This window comes from Pipistrellus kuhlii, unplaced genomic scaffold, assembly GCF_014108245.1.
Source record: "Pipistrellus kuhlii isolate mPipKuh1 unplaced genomic scaffold, mPipKuh1.p scaffold_m20_p_6, whole genome shotgun sequence".
NCBI lineage: Eukaryota > Metazoa > Chordata > Mammalia > Chiroptera > Vespertilionidae > Pipistrellus > Pipistrellus kuhlii.
In genome coordinates, this window is record NW_023425562.1 from 56,123,628 (window position 1) to 56,143,196 (window position 19,569).

Below are 19,569 nucleotides of genomic sequence, written 5' to 3' on the forward strand. Positions count from 1 at the left end.
TGTAAAGGTCTGTGGTGTTTCAGCATTATCATTTATTTTGTATAGTTAAGAACTGAACTCCCATGAATCCCTACTACACACAGACACCAGCTTACAGTGAACATTAGTTCTTGTGAACAATAGTCCTTTGTGCACCTCAGGGCCTTCAATTTATATGCCCTTATGTAAGATTTCTGAAGAGCTAGCCAAACCTTGCTGATTTTACTTTGAGTTGAACAATCTGGACCTAGTTCGAGAGCCCCACGCACTCCACATAGTGATCCTAATTCAAGCCTACACTTTTGTGTACTGCCACTCTCTTCCTGCATTTTGTTTTGTCCTGACTGTGTTAGCCCCTGCAGGCATGCTGTGTACTTCTTCTATGCTTATAAGTTACAAACTTTTATTTCCAAATTTCCTGTGGTCTTTTGAGTAACAGCTGGGCACCATCCAGTACCAGTGGCTTTCCTTACAAATGTTAATTTTACAAAACCTAAAGAAGTATGATTAGAATCCTTATTTTTGAATTTCTGCATGTTCATTACATTTTATCATATATAATAAAAGGGTAATAGGTAAATCGATGAATGGTGGAACAACCGGTTGCTATGACTCACAATGACCACCAGGGGGAAGACACTCAACGCAGGAAGTTGCCCTCTGGTGGTCAGTGTGCTCCCAAAGGTGAGCACTGCTCAGCCAGAAGCCCAGAAGCCAGGCTCACAACTGGAGAGCGCAATGATGGTGGCGGGAGCCTCTCCTGTTTCTATGGCAGCTCTAAAGATGTCCAACTACCAACTACAAGCCATCTCTTGGACATATAATATACATATGTATATATATATCATATGTCCTTTTTCTGAGTCTATATAACAAATAGATATATTTGGTTTCGTTCTGCAATGAATGCAGTATGTAAATACAGTAATATAAAAACATACCGTATTTTTCGGACCATGAGACGCTCCGGACCATAAGACGCACCAGTTTTTAGAGAAGGGAAATGAAGAAAAAAAGATTCTGAAACAAATAGTGTCCTAAAATATTTTATGTTCAGTAAAACCCAACATCACAGTCATAAACACATGTAATCAACCCTGTAAAGTAAACAGCAGCATTTAGAACCATTTTAGAGCCGGGCAAGCACACAGAGACCACACAGAGCCGGGCAAGTAAAAAAACTTTTTTTTTAAAGTATATGTGTAGGCTATATTTGGACCATAAGACGCAGGGACTTTTCCCCCCCACTTCTGGGGGAAAAAAAGTGTGTCTTATGGTCCGAAAAATACCGTAACTTAGGAGTAAGAGGAATAATGAGGAAGAAGTTTGTGTATGTATGTACTCATATATTCAGAAGAAAAGGGAAGTGATGGATTTAAATGGGTAATTTAGAAATATTTATAATTTTATAGCAAACTAGAAACCTTACAATATTAGGGGGGATTAAAATATAATGAATTTGGAAGGTCTTTAGGAAGGATTAATCTTCACTAAGCATGAGAAACTCCTAGTTGGGGAAGGTGTCTTAAAATATTAGTACAATGAATTAGGCAATGTATTTTACCAAAATCAAGCATTACCAAACGTCAGTAAATATACATTTTAAAAAATCTTAAATATATATTATGCATGACAAAGTTCTTATCCAAATCTCAATACTTCAGGGATCATCATGATATTAAGTTTGGAATGAAATCTTATAAACTTTATGAGTAATGATTTTCAAACATTACAAATATTAAGTAAAATATAATGAACATGGAAAGACTATAACCAATGCTTAAAACTGCCTTTATCTTATTCTTACTGTTCAGAAATGTTCCACATGTACAGATTTGAAAGAAATATGTATTTCATGATGGATATTATCTCATGGATATTGCCTTAAAATTTATTGAAGGTTTAAATGAGACCTTTGGAAATTTGATAAGATTGCTTTATTTTTCTTTAGGGTTCATCTAAAATAGGATAGAAATATCTACCAAATGCCCTTAGAAATATTGTAAAAGTATTTGAAAGGTGGAAACAAAATCAAGTGTTTTCCAAAGGGATTATTATGGTTTATTATCCACACTAAGAGAATCTCATAAGTAGAAAAAAAACAAAAAATATTAAAAGTATACAGATAAAAACACTCTAGTTACTCTTATATAAAGTGAATTAGAAATTGTATTATATACGGAAGTTAATGACAAATGAATTACGATGGCAGAAAAGTTTATCTCAACAAAGGTATTTTGAGTTTTTCATTCTCAAGCATAGAATATATAAATACCAATATAATTTATATTTATTTTGTAAAAGTTATTGCTGTATGTGGTGACCTAGCCCCAGCCGGTTTGGCCCAGTGGATAGAGCATTGCCCTGCAGACTGAAGGGTCCTGGGTTCGATTCCGGTGAAGGGCACGTGCCTCTGTTGTAGGCTCCCGGCCCTGGTCGGGGACATGTGGGAGGCAACAAATCGATGTGTTTCTCACATTGTTGTTTCTCTCTGTCTCTCCTCCCTTCCACTCTCTCTAAAAATCATTGGGGAAATATCCTTAGGGGAGGATTAATAAAAATAAAAAAAAATTTAAATAGATGGTTACCTAAATTATCACTGATAGATCCTCCCTTCCTCCAATTGACGGACGGATGTAAATTCCACCTGCAGCCGGACATTCCTGAGCACTGAACCACCAATCAGCTCCTGCCAAATACCCTAAGCCCCTGGTTCCTAAGTCCCTAGGTTCCTAATCATGTGCCTTATGTGAAACCACCAATCAGTGTGTGCTGAGTGCCCTAAGCCCGGTCCCCTCTTTTTCCTCCCCTTAAAAGGTGGTGCACCCCAGCCCTTGCTCTCTTCCTCTGGAAGCAGCCGGCAGTAGTACTCTTCTCTTCAATAACACCTGTGTCCTGGCATCCCGGTCTCCGGCCCACTCTGTTTCATCTTTCAATCACATGCTTCATCCTTCCAGCTCTTGTCCTTATGTTACCTAGTTTATTAATATTAAAAATAGGAAGAAAGCAAAGGAAAGGCCAGACTTTATAAGCATGGTCCTCTTGGGAATCTCACCAATAAGCTGTGAGTTCACTCTCACCAGGGAACTACAGGCTTATTCCCTGCAAATCACTGGGTGAACAAAGGGGGAAATCTGTGCATGTGCAGTGAAGTCGAGATGGTTAGGGAAAGTGCTTTCCTGTCAGTCTAGCCTGGGAACAAAGATTATTGGCAGGAGGGTGGACCCCAATGCAAGCTCAAGAACATCCGGGAATACATAATCCCCAGACAAAGGAATTCTCTTGTTCCTCTTGCTTGCCTTTGTACCCACTTGCTAAGTGACTTGCATCACTCGGCAAGTGTCCCTAGAAGCTGCATGGCCCATGGCTTTGGGGACCCCATGCACAATAGACTGCAGCTGGGAACACAAGCTAAGCTAGCCAGAGCCGGGACTGGATTGTGCTTTTAACATGGGATGGAAACTCTGGGCAGTGGCTTTGTTTCTAGCAGGACTGAAGACAAAGATGGGACTTTTCCCATGGTGGGACAGAGGGAGACGGACCTTGGAAGGGAAATCCCTTAATGTTACCTCATCAATAATGCTTTCTGGATACCTCCCCCTCCAGTGGGGGCCTCAGGAAATTCTTGTTCCAGTGTCATCCCAAGAGCTCCACTTGCACCCAGCAAGAGGTAAGGACATGGAGGACACCCCACCCATAACACAAAATCCTCTGAACCCGAGCACAAGACTGAGTCCAGCGTGACTGGGAAATAGAAATGGAAATAATGTGCTGATATATGTTGGGATGTAGTGGCATATTTTGCAAAAGTAGAATTTTGAATTTCACATTCAAGATTGCATCCCCTGAACAGACAACTGCACTCCTTGCTTCATATCACTGCTTAAATTAAAAATAAAATAAAATAAAGGTAATTCATGAGACCTCCTCCACAACTTGCAATGTTAGTGCAGTTTCCCAGACTCCAGTGCTGCGGTTCAGCTGGCATCTCTGCTGAATCAGGCGTGTCCACCACCCACTTCCCACTCGCAGATTTGAGTAAATCCGTTTTCAGGCTCTTAAAACAAAGACACGTTAGCTTTCAACTGAAACAGAGGACTCTACATTTTACATTCAACCGTTTGAAACACCAACTTAAACGGCAGGGAGTAGCCCCGCTTCACAAAAGAAACTGAACAGGATCCGAGCTCAGAAAATACAACCTCGGAGCCAGATGGCCGGGAGCCAGGGTCCAGACACTGACCCTCGCAGCGCCGAACCGGTCCCCTGCGGAGCGCCCGCTCCACCCTCCCCGGGTCAACGCCCCTCCGAGCGGCGGGGCCACCCCGTCCTCCCGCAGGCCCTCCGCACCCGCCTCCGCGGCCTCTCCCCTCCCTCGGCCAGGCCCCAACCCCCGCCCTCCCCTCCCCTCCCCTCCCCCTCCCCTCCCCTTCCCTCCCCTCCCCTCCCCTCCCCTCCCCTCCCCTCCCCTCCCCTCCCCTCCCGCGGTCTGTGCCACCGGCTCTGGCGCGGCGCTGGCCACCCTCCCATTGTCCGCGGCGTCCAGGCCGCCCCGAGCCCGCACTCCGCCCCCGCTGGCCGGCGCCGCGCACGCGCAGTGTCTTCCGGACCCGGAAGCGGCTCGCGCAGGGGGAAGGTCACTCTGGGTCTGCGACTTTTGGCCTTTGTTGTGCAAGCCCGAGAGCATCTCGGCTCACAGCCCTTCGCCCGCGAAGCCTGGGGTCGCGTCGGACCTCGAAAGCCCCAAACCCGCGTCTCCAACGGCGGTGAGTCTCGCCTCCCGACCCCCCCGAGGGCTTCGCTTCCGGGTTGAGGGTCCGCGTTAGTTTCTGGTTAAACTCTTTCTGAGCCGGCCGGCCCTGCCCGTGGTCTTCTCTTCCTGGGGCCGCTGCACGCCGGCCCCGCGCGTAGTCTTTTCACTGGCCAGCCACCCTGCCCCATCCCGGGCCATGTAAGGTCTCGGGGATGATTGCAAACCCTCTGCCCCCCTCCCCAGCCTCGCAGTGGTGGGTCCGCGGAGCCCGATCGCTCCCTGGCCTGGGAATCTGCAGAGCCCCCTTCCCCTTTGAAGACACCCCCTCCCGCCACCTCCCACTTCATAAGTAAGAGGCCGGATGCCAAAGAGAGTACACTTTTCAGGGAGATGGGATTTAGGACCGAAAACACGGGGTGTCCCAAGAAGCGGTCGCCTACTCTACCCCCTCCCAGGGAGTGGCTTTGTGCCAGCGGCGACTGCGACGGGGAGGCCGGGAAAGCGGCCCAGTGCGGGGCTGAGGAGGACCGAGAGAGAGATCCACTGAGACATAATAGAGGAGTGAGGTCAGTCCACAAAGAGACGGCAATATTGAGGTTCTGGGAGGGCCTTGTAGCGCAGCAAAGGCCCAAAGTGTGAAAGAGTAACTCGGAAAAGTAGCAGCAAATGGACATTGAAAGAAAATAGAGGACCCTGGAGGAATGGGAGCCCCGGGTGAGCAGAAGCGAGGCCACAAAGGCCACGCACGGCACTCCAGATGGAGAAAAAGGGATGGAGGAGCCCAGTGCAGGAAGGGAAAGGGAGGGAGGGATGGCAGAGCAGAGGTAGAAACAGTACAGAGAGCTTAGCCAGGTGGAAAAGCTCGTGAGTGGGGCAGAGGGTGTGTAGCCTGAAAGACAAGGTGACTGGAAGCAGAGGGGACCCGGAGATGGGGGAGAGAGGCTGAGATACAGGGAGATGCGGAACAAAGAAAGAGTAGGGAGAAGGTGCTATGGAAAGTGAAAGAGGTTTCAGGAGTTTCAAGGGACAGGTATAAGGAAAGGAAGAGAGAAAAGGGGTGGAAGAGATGGGAGGAAAGAGGAGGTACACAGGAAAGGACAACAGAGGAGAGAGCTAAATAGATTGATAGGCAGAAATACACCATCATGGAGAAAGAAAGGAACCCAGATCTGGATGAGTGGAGAATTGATGTTATGTGGATGATTAAGTTGTTATGTGTTGACCGTGGCTTTATAAGCTGTGTACTTTAACATTTGCTTAATTATTTCAATTATGCAGATGAGAATGAGAATTGCAGAACTCCAATTCTCATTTGCATCACTGGATAGCTTCCATTTGCAACCCCTGTTCAGCCAGAAGGGAGAGACTTGTCTTGGGTCTCTTCTCATTTTCTAGATTGGAGAGGTGAACTGGGAAGACTATCACTATCTGATGCCTTTTCAAAGAATATTAAAGTGTTGGTCTTTTATTTATTTGAAATAGATTTACATTTTTCTTTCTACCTCTCTTGCATTCACTTCTTTGTGTTTTTAAAAGCATATTGAAATAAATCTTTGTTTATTGAATTGTTGCTTTTTTGTAAAAGGTCATTAACTTCTGAAATAAACATTGGTGACATCTCATAACAGCTCATCATTTTTAATATATATATTTTACTTATTTTTTACAGAGAGGAAGAGAGAGGAATAGAGAATTAGAAACATCGATGAGAGAGAAGCATCGATCAGCTGCCTCTTGCACACCCCCTACTGGGGATATGCCTGCAACCAAGGTACATGCCCTTGACTGGAATAGAACCCGGGACCCTTCAGTCCGCAGGCCAACGCTCTATCCACGGAGCCAAACCGGTTTCGGCACAGCTCATCATTTAAAAAAAAAATATGATGTAGCTTAAATTAAAAAAACACTCATAAGTCATCATATTTTTTAAAATCCCCCCCCCCTTTTTTTTTTTAGTTATATTGTGTTTAGTTTAATGTTCTTTCTACTCTTTATCATATGTGGAAATGTCTGTTGCAACATAGTAAATAATATTAGGCTGTTTCAGTGTGCACTTAGTAAGGATGTCTATGTTCTTAACAGTCAGAACCTAGTTTTAGTGAGTTAGTCTAATATTCAGTAGCTCTTTTATTTTATATGATTTGTTAAATTGAGCTACAATAGTGTTCCCCTCAACTACCTTTTCTCCATTGTCTGAGGATGTTGAAAGGTGGACTATATGGTCTTGATGCTTCTTCTTTTTAAAAATAAATATATATTTTATTTATTTATTTATTATTTTTTTTACAGAGAGGAAGGGAGAGGGATGGAGAGCTAGAAACATCAATAAGAGAGAAACATCCATCAGCTGCCTCCTGCACACTCCCCACTGGGTATGTGCCCACAACCAAAGCACATGCCCTTGACTGGAATCGAACCTAGGAACCCTTGAGTCAGGCTGATGCTCTATCCACTGAGCCAAACCGGTCAGGGCACAGAGCTCATCTTTTATGGTGAAGTAATTTGATCAACATTTCCATAGCTAACATTTACTTCTAAGATTTCAGCGCCTAAATCTGTGTGTGTCATTTTATATATTTTAGATAATTCACTGAGAATTCCAGGAAAAGATGCAGGGAATGCTTGTGTCCTTTTAATAAATCTGGGGACAGAGTTCTATGGTAGAAGGATGATTACCAGTATCTTTTGGACAGATCAGGAAATTGAGGCAGAAGAGTGAAAGGCTCAGATGCTGGTAGCAGAAGGCACAGAGTCGTCAAATCTTGGCTCTGTGACTCACAAACTGTGTGACTTCAGCAAATTATTTACCTTTCTGTGCCTTGGGTTCAGTGTCTGTGAAATGGATAATTAAGGCTCCATATTGGCAATGAAGTGTGTGAATTTGTAGGAAGCCCAGCACAAGACCTAAGTCACTGAGGTGCTATGTGTGCAAGTGATCACTACAACGTGTTTCTTGTTAGAGCTCTCTGCTCATGAAGGACTCACTGGGATTTTCCTACCCCCGCCCCCTTCAACCCACCTGCCTCCTGCCCCACACCTGTTCCCAGGTTCTTTCTTCCATCACAGGTGTCCCATGATGCTGCTTCCCTGGGCAGGAAGTCCCGGCACCCTTGCCTGGTGTTTGAGGTCTTAGTTTTCTGTGTTATTTTTCAAGGCTTCTCCCACACCCAGTGCAGTCTGGCTAAACTCACTGGAACACCCTGAGCATTTTCACTCTTGGAGGGCTTTGCATAGGGTTCCCCTCTCCATGCTCCATGAGGCCACACTCTCCTGACTTATACACTGTTGGACCCAAATATCTCCCTGGTGGCCCTTCACACCCACAGTTCCCACTGAGCTCACTGTCTTTCCTTCATCTTTCTCATTACCCAGCGTCCCCTCTGTCTATTCAGTCATTGGACAAGACCCAAGGTTCTCTGTGCCAACACCGTCTCCCACTCCTGAGCTTCCCAGTCTCCAGCCCCTTTCTTACTGTTTCCTGACCTCTGAACCCAGCAATCCTCTCCTCTCCATCCCCATGGTTCTCAGCTAGCCCAGCTTCTGTCCTCTGTCCCTGGGTCCTCATTGAACCACAATGTGGCTTTCAGTCTGTCCGCCTCTCATGCACCCAGAACTGACCCAACCATCTCTGCTTACAGCCCTCTCATGCCACCTGTCTGCTCAACAAATTCCATGGGCCTCAGTTTAGTGAAAAACTCACCAATGTGAGTCAGTGCTCCACAGGCACAGGAGCGGAAGGTTCTAGGGACTAGAGGTAAGGGACATGGTGTAAGGCAGGGTCAGGTGCTTGTGGCCCTTCACCAGCACAGGCACCAGCAGGTACTAGCAACAGAGGGGCCCGAGGGATTGTAAAAGCTGTTTTCCCCAGGCCCTGGGAGTCTTTGGGGCAACACTGTAGTGTGAAGGAGTTGGAGGGAGAGGAGCAGGGTATTGACTGGGAAGTAGTACTGGGACAGAGAAGGAAAGAAAGACTGGCCTGGTCCTGGTTGAGTTCTGCTGGCTCTCATCTGTCAATCATTATATTTACCTAGTAACCCTGTATAATAAAAGCCTAATATGCAAATTGACCAAATGGGGAATAACTAGTCGCTATGATGTGCACTGACCACAGTGGGCAGCCGCTCAATGCAGGAGCTGTCCCCCTGGTGGTCAGTGCGCTCCCACAGTGGGGACGCTGCTCAGCCAGAAGCTTCTCCTGCTGCCACTGCAGGTGGGCGATAAGGAGTGAGGATAAGGGGATAATACCTCCTGGACTGCAAGAGGGCGCAGGCTGGACTGAGGGACCCCTCCATGCACGATCTCTCATTGGACTTCTATTATTGCCATAAGAAGTAAAATGAACAGATACACAGAAAGAGCTTGGGATAGTGTTTGGCACATTGGAAATGTGCATTTTATTTTGTAATTGGACAAATATGTTTCTGTTGCTTTTCTTTTCTCTTTAAAAAATATATATATTTTATTGATTTTTTACAGAGAGGAAGGGAGAGGGATAGAGAGCTAGAAATATCGATGAGAGAGAAACATTGACCAGCTGCCTCCTGCACACCCCCTAATGGGAATATGCCCGCAATCAATGTACATGCCCTTGACCGGAATCGAACCTGGGACCTTTCAGTCTGCAGACCAAAGCTCTATCCACTGAGCCAAACCGGTTTTGGCTCTGTTGCTTTTCTACCAATTTATCTATCTATCTATCTATCTATCTATCTATCTATCTATCTATCATTTTCTCTGTTTATGAGGTCCATATGGGTGACAGGATCCTCATCTATCTAATTCATTGCCAGAGCCTACTACTCATTAAATAATATTATATTATAATAGCTTAATTTAAATAAATGGAGTATCCTAAAGAATGACTGGATAGATAATAAAACATGTAGTCTGTGAAGCTAAGATGGCCCAGAGGGCCCTACAACATCTGGCCCTTTGCCCCTTCTACACTCCATCTCCTGCTCTCTCCCACTCCCTGCATCAGCTGCAGGCACAGGGGCCTCCTCGCTGTTCCTTAAACACATCGGCAGGTTTCTGCCTAAGGGCCTTTGCAGTGGCTGTTCCCCTGTTCCCAACTTTCAGTGAGTTTTCCACGCTATTGTAACTTGTCTGCACTGGGCTTCTCGGACCCAGATAGTTTTCTGTTTATTTATTTGTTGACATTATTTATTGTCTGTCTCCTGATTAGGGTGTCTGCCCCACATGTGTAAGGCCTTGGTCTTATTTTTTGTCTTAAAAAAGTTTTTATTGATTTTAGAAAGAGGAAGGGAGAAGGAGAGAGAGATAGAACATCAACGATGAGAGATAATTATAGATTGTCTGCTTCCTGCATGCTCCCTATTGGGGATGGAGCCTGCCACCCGGGTATGTACCCCGACAGGGTATCCCATGGTGATCTCCTGGAGAGCCACACTGCCTGGCATTTTGTATCTTTAATGCCAGACACCACAGAGATGAGTAAATGAGTAGTCATAAATGTAAGTACAAAAGACAAATAAAGCTAAAGATGAATAATGATTGAAAATGTGTGTAGAAAATGAGAAACATACCAGAGTGAGAGTTTTTTAAAATTCCCCTCTCAGAACTTGAAAGCTCTTTAGACAAATACAACAGGAACAAAAAGACTCTCAAATAACACCATGATATAAAGTTAATGATTCATTCCAATTAACTTTACACAGATTCAACTCCAATCTTACCAAAAAAAGTATTCTTTTTCTAAGAACATGTTCAGTTACAAAACTGATGTTATGCTTGGCCACAAAGAAAGTATTAATACACTGAAAAAAAGTTGCATTTTCACAGGCCATAGTCTCCCCTCATGTTGCAGTAAAATAATTTCATGTTTGTACTTGAATACTGACCCATTCAGTAAGCCAGTCTCCTCATGTGGCCATTGCGCTTGTGAGCTGTGGCCAGTCTCACTTGAGATGTGCTGTCCGTGGAAAATACCCACCGGAAGCTTCAGAACTTAGTAAGGAAAAATGGATGTGAAAAAACTTACCAAATAATTGTCTTTAAATATTGACTATTTTTGAAATAGAACTGTTTAGTATAAAAATATATTTAATTAAGTAAAATACATTGGGTTAAATAAAATTTGTGAATTAATGATTGTTTGAAGATGACAAAGTTATTAAAATTAAAATCCAATCCCATCAGTATAGTAAAAGATTAATGGCTGTCCTGGGTTAGGAATGGTAGTTGTTAGGAGTAAAGTTAAGGATCCTAACTTGGTCCTGATTTATAGAAAGCTACATGTGCGACAACCTTTTTATAGACATGCACACACACATGCACACCCATACACTCTAGGGGTTCAGTTGTGTCCCTCAAAATTCATAAGTGGAAATCTTAACCAGTATCTTGAAACATAAAAGCTTCAGAAGAAATGCTTAGCTACATGCTTTCCTTCCATTAGATCACTTGATGAGTTGTAAGAAATAGCATTACTGTACCCTCCCCCACAAAGTTGGACAACTGGTTTGGGTAGAACATCGTGTGTGTGTGTGTGTGTGTGTGTGTGTGTGTTTTCTTTTTAGGAATAAAAAAACTTAATGTATTTGTCATTAAATAAGATTTTTAAAGATTTATTTTATTGATTTTTTTCAATAGAGGAAGGGAGGGGGATAGAAAGTTAGAAACATTGATCAGCTGCCTCCTACTGGGGATATGCCAACAACCAAGGTACATGACCTTGACCAGAATTAAACCTGGGACCCTTCAGTCCACAGGCCAACGCTCTATCCACTGAGCCAACCAGTTAAGACTAAATAGGATTTTAAAAGTGACAATTTAAAGAGCAATTGAGAAGAGTCCCACATCCATCATGGGCTCATGGTTCTATTGGAAAACAATGTGTGTGTGTGTGTGTGTAGATGGCTGTGTGTTTGCTACACTAGTACACCTGCTTCAAGTCAGCAGCTTGAACAGAACCTTGACCAGGTACGGGTCCCACCAGGCACAACCCCTTCAGCCCTTGTGAAAGTGGCCTTTCACTCCCACAGGACCATTAATTGACCAGGGGGTGGGGATGGGAGTTAGGGGTGGTTACAAAGCTGTTGTTTTAGTTTGTAATTGACAAGGGTCACAGTAATGGGCCAGAGGTCACAAACACCCCTGTCCACCTCCACTGAGGGTCCAGCCTCACCTGACCTTTCCTCAACCTGGACAACCACCCAGGCCATGTCCTCATAGAGGCTAGGGAGCAGCATCCCACACCAGCCCTGCCCGGCCATGGCCCGGCCCAGGCTCCTTCCTCTAACCGGGTGTCTGGGAACCCTTCCAGCTGAGTGCCAGCCCAGCTTGCACCTGCATCCCAATAGGCTCCCTTGGTCTATTGGTTTGGGGGCCGTTTGGTCCAGGTGGTCGCAGGGGAGAAGTCCTCCGCAGGCCCAGCTGGAGAACAGCAGATGGGCAGTCATCTGGGGACTCACCCCTCACTCCCTGGAGCTGCAGGCCTCAGTCTGGGCCTGTCTGCTGTGATAGGCCTTCAGTGGGTCTCCAGCCAACTGCTCCCCAGTCAGGAGGCCATCAGGAGGGCAGAGCTCCTGCCTGGCCCCAGGGGGCAGCTGTGCAGGATTTGCTGAGCTCCCCAGGGTGTAGAGCAGCATCCATGCCCGTGAGGCCTCCAGACAGGTATGGGCGAGGCCAGCTGCCACCATGTCGTCAAACTGCCTCGTTTTCCCTCCGATAGTAGGAGCCACTGAAGAGCCAGAGGGGAGTGGGGTGAAAGGGGGCGCAGATTTTGTTCTCTCAAGACAGACCTAGGGCAGACGTCTGGAAGGTGCACACCCCAGAGGGGTCTCCAGGAGACAGCAGGGACGAGGGGAGCCTGGTGGGAAGGGACCGCTGGGTCCAATGCTGACACAATCTGGGCCCCTTTTGGGGGGTTGGAGGGAAGATGAGCGACCGGCGGCATGCAGCCCTGGCCTGGCCGTGGGTGTGCTGTGTGGGCAGCGGGGCTAACAGATCCTCTGGCCCACCCCATGTCCCCGGGTCCACGCTGAGGGCTTCCTCTCTGGACAGGTGACTTCAGAGTTTACCAAGAGGCCCTTGGACAGGTGAGGCTTTGAAAGCCTCTGCTCTCACCTGCCGACTCCTCCGGCTGCCCAGTGCGTGTGTGGCTGGCGGGGTGGGCAGGAACCGCGCTCATCCCACGCAGGGCAGATCAGAGCGCGAGGGGCAGGGAGACTAGGAGCCCGGCTTCTCCCGCCGTGCTCCCACAGTCCTTCATCCGACCCTACCTCACTTCCCCTCAGTCCCTCGGCTCCGGGAGAAAGCAGCGAGCCGCCCTGCTCTTTGTACAAACAAACCACTGTGTCTTTAAGACGCCAGAGAAAGGACCCCTGAGTGCGTCTCCCAGCGGGTCACAGGATGTGTAGGACTCCGCATCTGGGGAGCTTCACAGGGAGCGAACAGGGGAACCCAAATGGAGATGACTGAGACAACAGCGGGGGGCCCGAGCAGGCCGCGAGATGGCTCAGTGAGGAGGAGGGGAGCATCTCAGACCTGGAGGATGGAGGATGACCGGGGCCACACCCAGGCCCAGGCCTGCATTCCTGCCTGCCCTGCTCGTGGCACAGCCGAAGGAGATGTGCAGGTTCCACACAGGCATTGGAGCACGTCCTCGGGCGCGTAGTGGATGCTTCCTGTCACTTCCCGAGGCAGATTCACCGAGAAATGACGGATCCACCACCCAGCAACTGAGTGCCGCTGCTCAGTGCCAGGCTGCTCTGCGCCTGTGTTTTGCTGAACTTCCTTGGAGGAGTGTCCTTGTCAGCTGGGGAGACATCGTGCTTCTCGCTCCACCCCATGCTTGACCGTTCAAAACTAAGGAAGGATGAGTGTCAAAGGTTTTAAAACAAGTGCTGTTTGAGCATTTCAAAAAGACCTGAGCACCTAGGATTCAGCAAACGGGGAATAACTAAAAGAAATGAAAAACCATTCAGCTGCCAGGGTGCCAAAGGGTGTCGCAGGTCTCAGAGGCCTATCTGTCCCCTCTGCCCGCCCACATGCGCCTGCTCTGGGCCTGGGTTAGATGAGAGGTAGGGTGTGGACGCTGGGTGGCTGATGGAGACTGAAGACCATTTTCTCCCCCTGGAGACCAGCCTGATGGGAACAGAAATTGAGAGCAAAAGCGGCCCCTCCTGTCCTTGGGAGCAAACCTGCTCCCCGCAGGAAGGGGCGGGGCAGCGGCAAAGCCCTGCTGGGGACACGCCTGCCGCACAGGCCCCACGTCACTGCCCATCAGGGCCCCCACGTCACTGCCCATCAGGGCCCCCACGTCACTGCCCATCAGAGCCCCCATGTTACTGCCCATCAGAGCCCTTTACGGAGCTGCCGCCGAATGAGCGAGAGTCGGAGTCCCCACAGGAGGGCAGTGAGCTGCTGCTGGGGGCCAGCGGGGGGGGGGGGGGGGGTCAAGGGCTAAGTGGCTGGGCTGGTGTCCCCTGTGCCCGGCTCCTTGCTGTTTTCCTCCTTCAGGACACTCATTTCCGCTTCAGGACACTCGAAGTGGACACAGTGGAACACCTCATTTTCTGTGTTGTGTGTTCCAACGATTCGGATGAAGGAGGCAGGCTGTCTTTCAAAAGTTACCCAACTGCCAGGACTTGCAGGAGACTTTAGTTCTGTCCGCCACCATGGTCCACTGTTGCTGGTGGGTGGAAACCTCAGTGTAGTAGCTATAGCTTCCATCGTCCCAGTCTCAAAATAATAACCGTATTGACCCAATCATGTACTGTAGAGAGCGCCTGGGAAGGCATTTCTTTGGTTATTGTCAGCTGAGTCCAGTGGCGTCGGCAGAGCCATGTCCTGGAAACGCACTGTGCCAGAGGCAGGTAGGTTGTCAGCCTGACCCTTAGCTCAGGTGCCAGGGGATGGGTTTCATTATCTAAGTTCAGCCAGGCTCAAGGAATGGATGCAATTATCCGCGCTTAGCCGGGAGTGACGATTATAAAGAAGTCACAAGAATGAAAAATTACAGCTTGATCTTTAACCATGATTTCACATAGTTTTCTTTGTTTTAAACTCTAGTAAACTAACTTCCTGGAATTATACTGTACATAATAAAGGTGCCGCACCAGCTCTGGGTCACTGTCTCTCCATCAGAGGGCCAGCTGCTCCAGTCAGTCCCAGCTTTCCCCCTCCTAATCTCTGTGTACGTCTCATTTTCTCAATCCCCAGTTGCCCCTACTCAGGATTCATGGACCACTCTCTAGCCGCGCTGGTTGTGGTCTGAGAGAGAAATACTTAATGTGCAGCTGTGCCAGCTGAACTACAATGGCCTCGCTTCTTAGCTGATGGCATGTGTAGCCAGAATCCCAATCATAATAATTCTTGGTGTCCCCATTCGGTAAGGCATTTCGGCTCCCACCGGCTCCTTCAATCACACTGGCACAATCAGCAATCATTGTGACATTCTCCCTGGGAACTATCAGGCCCTTCTCGAGAGTGAAGTTTTGGTTTGTAAATAGACATTCAAAAGCCACAACGTGAAAAATCTGTTCACTTTGTTGTGAGTCCCAACTATTTGAATATATCCATGGCTGAAGTACAGGTGAAGGTGCAGACTTGTGGATTCTGGGGAGAGGCTGGAGGGAGGAGCAGGTCCAGGACAGGTGGCCGGGCATCTGGCCGAACCTTTGTTTTAATGTGCTTCAAGTGATCCAAAATTGAGGCCAGGGTTTAGCAGAAGGGCCCTCTGCCCCAGTGCGTAACAGGTGCTCTCTCTGGTTTGGGAGGAGCAGAACAGTCCACATTGTCATTGCCGTGTCGGAATCTGTGCATGTGTTGAAGGGTAGAGCACAGGAAAGAAGGAGAGAAAAAACTCAGTTTGGTCTTCATGTAGGATCTCATTGTTTCTGAATCTCTCCTGTGACAAAGGACAAGGGTGTGTGATGTTTTTCAGCATTTCAAGTTCCTTCTGCCTGTGAGTGTGTTGGAAGCACGGCATATCCTCAAGATGCAGGTGTAATTCCTCCACATAAAGTCGCCTGAGAAAACAGCCCAGAGCCGGAAGAGGAAGAGGACAACATGGCTGCTCCTCAGGTAAATGCTCTGTTTAGGTCAGTTCTGTGTTGGCATTTCTTTCTAAAGTTCCTGGGTTTATAAGCTGCAAACCTTTACTTCTCTACTTTGATGATCCTTCCTAGTGAGGTGGTTTTCAACTACTTACTTTGTTTTTCTTTTTACTATTTTATTTTTATATTTTATTGATTTTTTTTACAGAGAGGAGGGGAGAGAGGGACAGAGAGCTAGAAGCATCGATGAGAGAGAAACATCAATCAGCGGCCTCCTGCACATCTCCTACTGGGGATGTGCCTGCAACCAAGTACATGCCCTTGACCAGAATCGAACCCAGGACCCTTCAGACCACAGGCCGACACTCTATCCACTGAGCCAAACTGGTTTTGACTACTTTGTTTTTCTTATGATTGTCTAAGTTACCTCTTTAAAATGCTACTGGCATTTGAAATTTTTCAGTTTCCCAAGATATAAATCAAGAGGAACCTTCAGAGAAACTTCTGGGTAAATTTTATTAGGCTTATGCTGAGCATAAAGGAGAACACACTGAAGAAAGGAAGGTCCTCTGAACCAACTCAAGGGTGGTTCTGATTGGCTGCTTTAATAAACTTGGGACAAAGTACGCCTTTTGAAAAAGGCCTCTTGGTGGAAATTCCCATTTCGGGGGAGGGCGGGGGGTGATTTCCTTTTCCAACTGGATGCTTGGTTGTTAGCGCCTGCACTGTGGGGGAAATAATGACTGTGTAGTTCACTGGAGCCACCCCAGAAGGTCATGTAGCATTCAAGCCTTCATCAACTGCTCATGTGCATCAGCAGTTTTTTTGTTTTTTTAAAAATATATTTTATTGATTTTGTACAGAGAGGAAGGGAGAGAGATAGAGAGTTAGAAACATCGATGAGAGAGAGTCATCGATCAGCCGCCTCCTGCACACCCCCAACTGGAGATATGCCCACAACCAAGGTACATGCCCTTGACCGGAATCGAACCCGGGACCTTTCAGTCCCAAAGCCAATGCTCTATCCATTGAGCCAAACCGGTTTCGGCTGCATCAGCAGTTTCAACATCTTTAAGAAAGCAGGCCTTTAGGAGGGAGATATTGTCAGCTACCTCTGGTTTTTTGAATGGGGGTTGAGGAGTGGTGACATTCCTATACTGTCTCAAGAATATTTTTCCTTTTTATTTTGTTTATTTATTTACATTTTTATTTTTTTAAATACATTTTTATTGATTTCAGAGAGGTAGGAAGAGGGAGAGAGAGCGATAGAAACGTCAGTGATGGGAGAGAATCATTAATTGGCTGCCTCCTGCATGCCCCCCAAGTCTCATAAATTTGTAAGATTTTTGGGGATCAAGCCCCCAACCCCGGCAATTGATCGTGAATTGAACGATGACCTTCTGGTTCATAGACGTTCAACCAATGAACCACACTGGCCAGGCTTCACAGAAATCTTGAAAAATGTGCATAAACAATCACATTTTATCTGGAAACTCTTTTTTTTCTTTTCAGCCTCACTTTGCTTGAAGGTTGCATTACAGAATAAACGCTCTTATTTTTGTTTACTCGGTGACAGAAGCTTTGAAGTTGGAGGCTTTTATCAGTCAGGCCTCAGACTTATAAACTTTTATTGTATTCCACAGGCATCACAGACACATACTAGATAAAGTTTGGAGTAATAACCAGCCTCTGTCAATTGCTGGATGTTTTACAAAACAATCTCATGAAAAAAGGAAGAAGAATATCATTGTTCTGTGATGACTTAGTTTTATTAATTAATATATAGAAAACTGTTAGAATAATATCTAGTACACAGTAAAATTTAAAGAAGAACTGTGGTTGGTTGGCTTACTAATTTATGAGACCTGTAAATTCCATAAAATTGTTCAGTCAAAATCCTGTGTACGAATTTTTTTCCTGTGTTTGCTTACTCAGTGCTCTCTAAAGGAGCAGTTCATGGTTCAGACACATGGGCGTCTGTAGTTAAAAGTGAGCTGGTTAACTTTGTGGAAACTCGGGCCCCTCCCTAGAACTTCTGAATAAGAATCTGCATTTGTTTCTATGTCCACTTATTGTTGTACATATTAAAATTTTAGAAGTACTGTTTAGTTTTCACTTAGAATGAATTTTCAATCTAAGAAGTATATGTACTTGATCCTCTAGGATTTAACTATAGTGGATATGCCTATGTTGGTGCCTTTATTTTTAAAATTTGTCTTTCAGAAAAGTAAAGCTTCTTTAGTGGTTTTGTGGATCATATGTCATCTTTCTATCTGAAAATGCCTTAGAGCATGTTAGTGTCAAAATACTTTTAAGTCAAAACTGGTTCCATTAACTGTTTTTATTTTGGGTCACATGATGAACTCTACCCATGGCCACTTGAGTAATTTTTTTTTTTTTTTTTTTAATTTCAGGGACAGTTGACCTTCAATGATGTGGCCATAGAATTCTCTCAGGAGGAGTGGGCGTTCCTGGACCCAGCTCAGCGGAAATTGTACATGGATGTGATGATGCAGAACTACAGTAACCTGGTATTCCTGGGTGAGGACTACTTCCTTCCAGAATTTCTGCTCCACCCACAGGGTTTTGTTTTCTTCATTAGTACAGTGTCTGCTTGTAACTTCTGCTTTTTATGATAGAATTTCAGATCCGTGTTCTCAAGGAAAGAGATTGGTGTTTTGCTGTTGTACTTGCAAAGTGGAAATCAGGATCAGAAAACTTTAAATGTAGTCTCTAGTATGGTAAAGGTGCTGTCAAAAAATAATATTTGGGGGATAATTTTCTAGGATATTCTGGTATTCTACAATGTCCTATCCTGTCACTTGAGCACAGAGACCAGGTTGGAAATTGGAGAATTTCCATTAAAACTCATGCTCCTTTTTTCCTCATAAACAGGCCTTTCTGTGTCTAAGCCAGACCTCAATTTTTTGAAACAAATGGAGGAGGAATCTTGGGAGTTGAAGGAAGAAAAGACTGTATTCATCCAGCCAGGTAGGTGGGAAGGAAGGAAGCAACTGACCTAGGTGGGAGGCCAAAAGTCAGAGGAAATCAGACCTTAAACTGGTCTGGAAAGATCTGTTTTATTGGAAATGATTTTTTAGAGATGAGGTTTATTTCTGTTTCTGTGTTAGAGGGACAGATTCTCTCCAACACTTAGGTGACATCTAAGGATTCTCCTTCTGCTCTTTGATCTTCCATCACATTTGCAATGAGAGCCAAAGTCCTCTTCAAACAGAATAATTTCCTTGTAAATTATTCTTCATTTCAGTTAGTGTGAGGATGTATGACCTGACTGCTCTTGCGTTTTGTTGGGGAACCTGGGAAACTTTGTGAATCTTAAACCATTTTTAAAATCTGTTTTCTGCCTCATGTAGGTAGTTTGTGAGGGAAGTGGTTGAGATACTAAAATTTGGTTCCCACATCCCAGGAACACTAGGGGATAGGTGTCCATGTTATCTTATTCTTCTTTCTTCTTGATCAAGTCTGTTGCTGATGTTTCTATTTAAATTCAGATACTGTATTCTTCATTTCCCAATATCTGTTTGGTTCTCTTTTATATTTTTAGATGCATTCTTAGTTTTATCATGCATAGTTTTGATGGTAATACTTAGTTTTCTATGTTTTTTTTTCTTCATTATTTTTCAATTGAGCCCCTTTAAGATGGTTATTTTGAATTTTTTGTCAGGTAATTAATAGATCTTCATTAACATAGGACTAATTTATGGAGACTTATTTTGTTCCTCTGGTTGGACTATGTTTTTCTCTTTCATTGTATGCCTTGTGATCTTTTGTTGCTATTTAAGGTCATGAGAAGCA

At 45.7% G+C, this 19,569-nt stretch overlaps 1 protein-coding gene and 1 long non-coding RNA gene across 5 annotated transcripts in view; one reads left to right on the forward strand and one right to left on the reverse strand.

Moving 5' to 3' along the window:
• Positions 1–19,569, forward strand: part of LOC118708342 (zinc finger protein 420) — a 38,367-nt gene that overhangs the window by 12,714 nt on the left and 6,084 nt on the right. Inside the window, exon 4 of one of the 4 annotated variants that reach the window (XM_045574330.1) lies at positions 18,649–18,744. The exons of the other annotated variants lie outside the window; for them this stretch is intronic. Within the exon in view, the coding sequence (XP_045430286.1) occupies positions 18,649–18,744 (96 nt within the window). The remainder of the gene's footprint in view (positions 1–18,648; positions 18,745–19,569) is intronic. 4 annotated transcript variants of the gene reach the window in all.
• LOC118708354 lies at positions 319–17,451 on the reverse strand. Its single transcript, XR_004984550.2, has 3 exons — positions 17,437–17,451; positions 7,999–8,002; positions 319–356 (listed from the first exon to the last, which is right to left on the reverse strand). It is a non-coding gene; the product is annotated as an uncharacterized LOC118708354 (long non-coding RNA).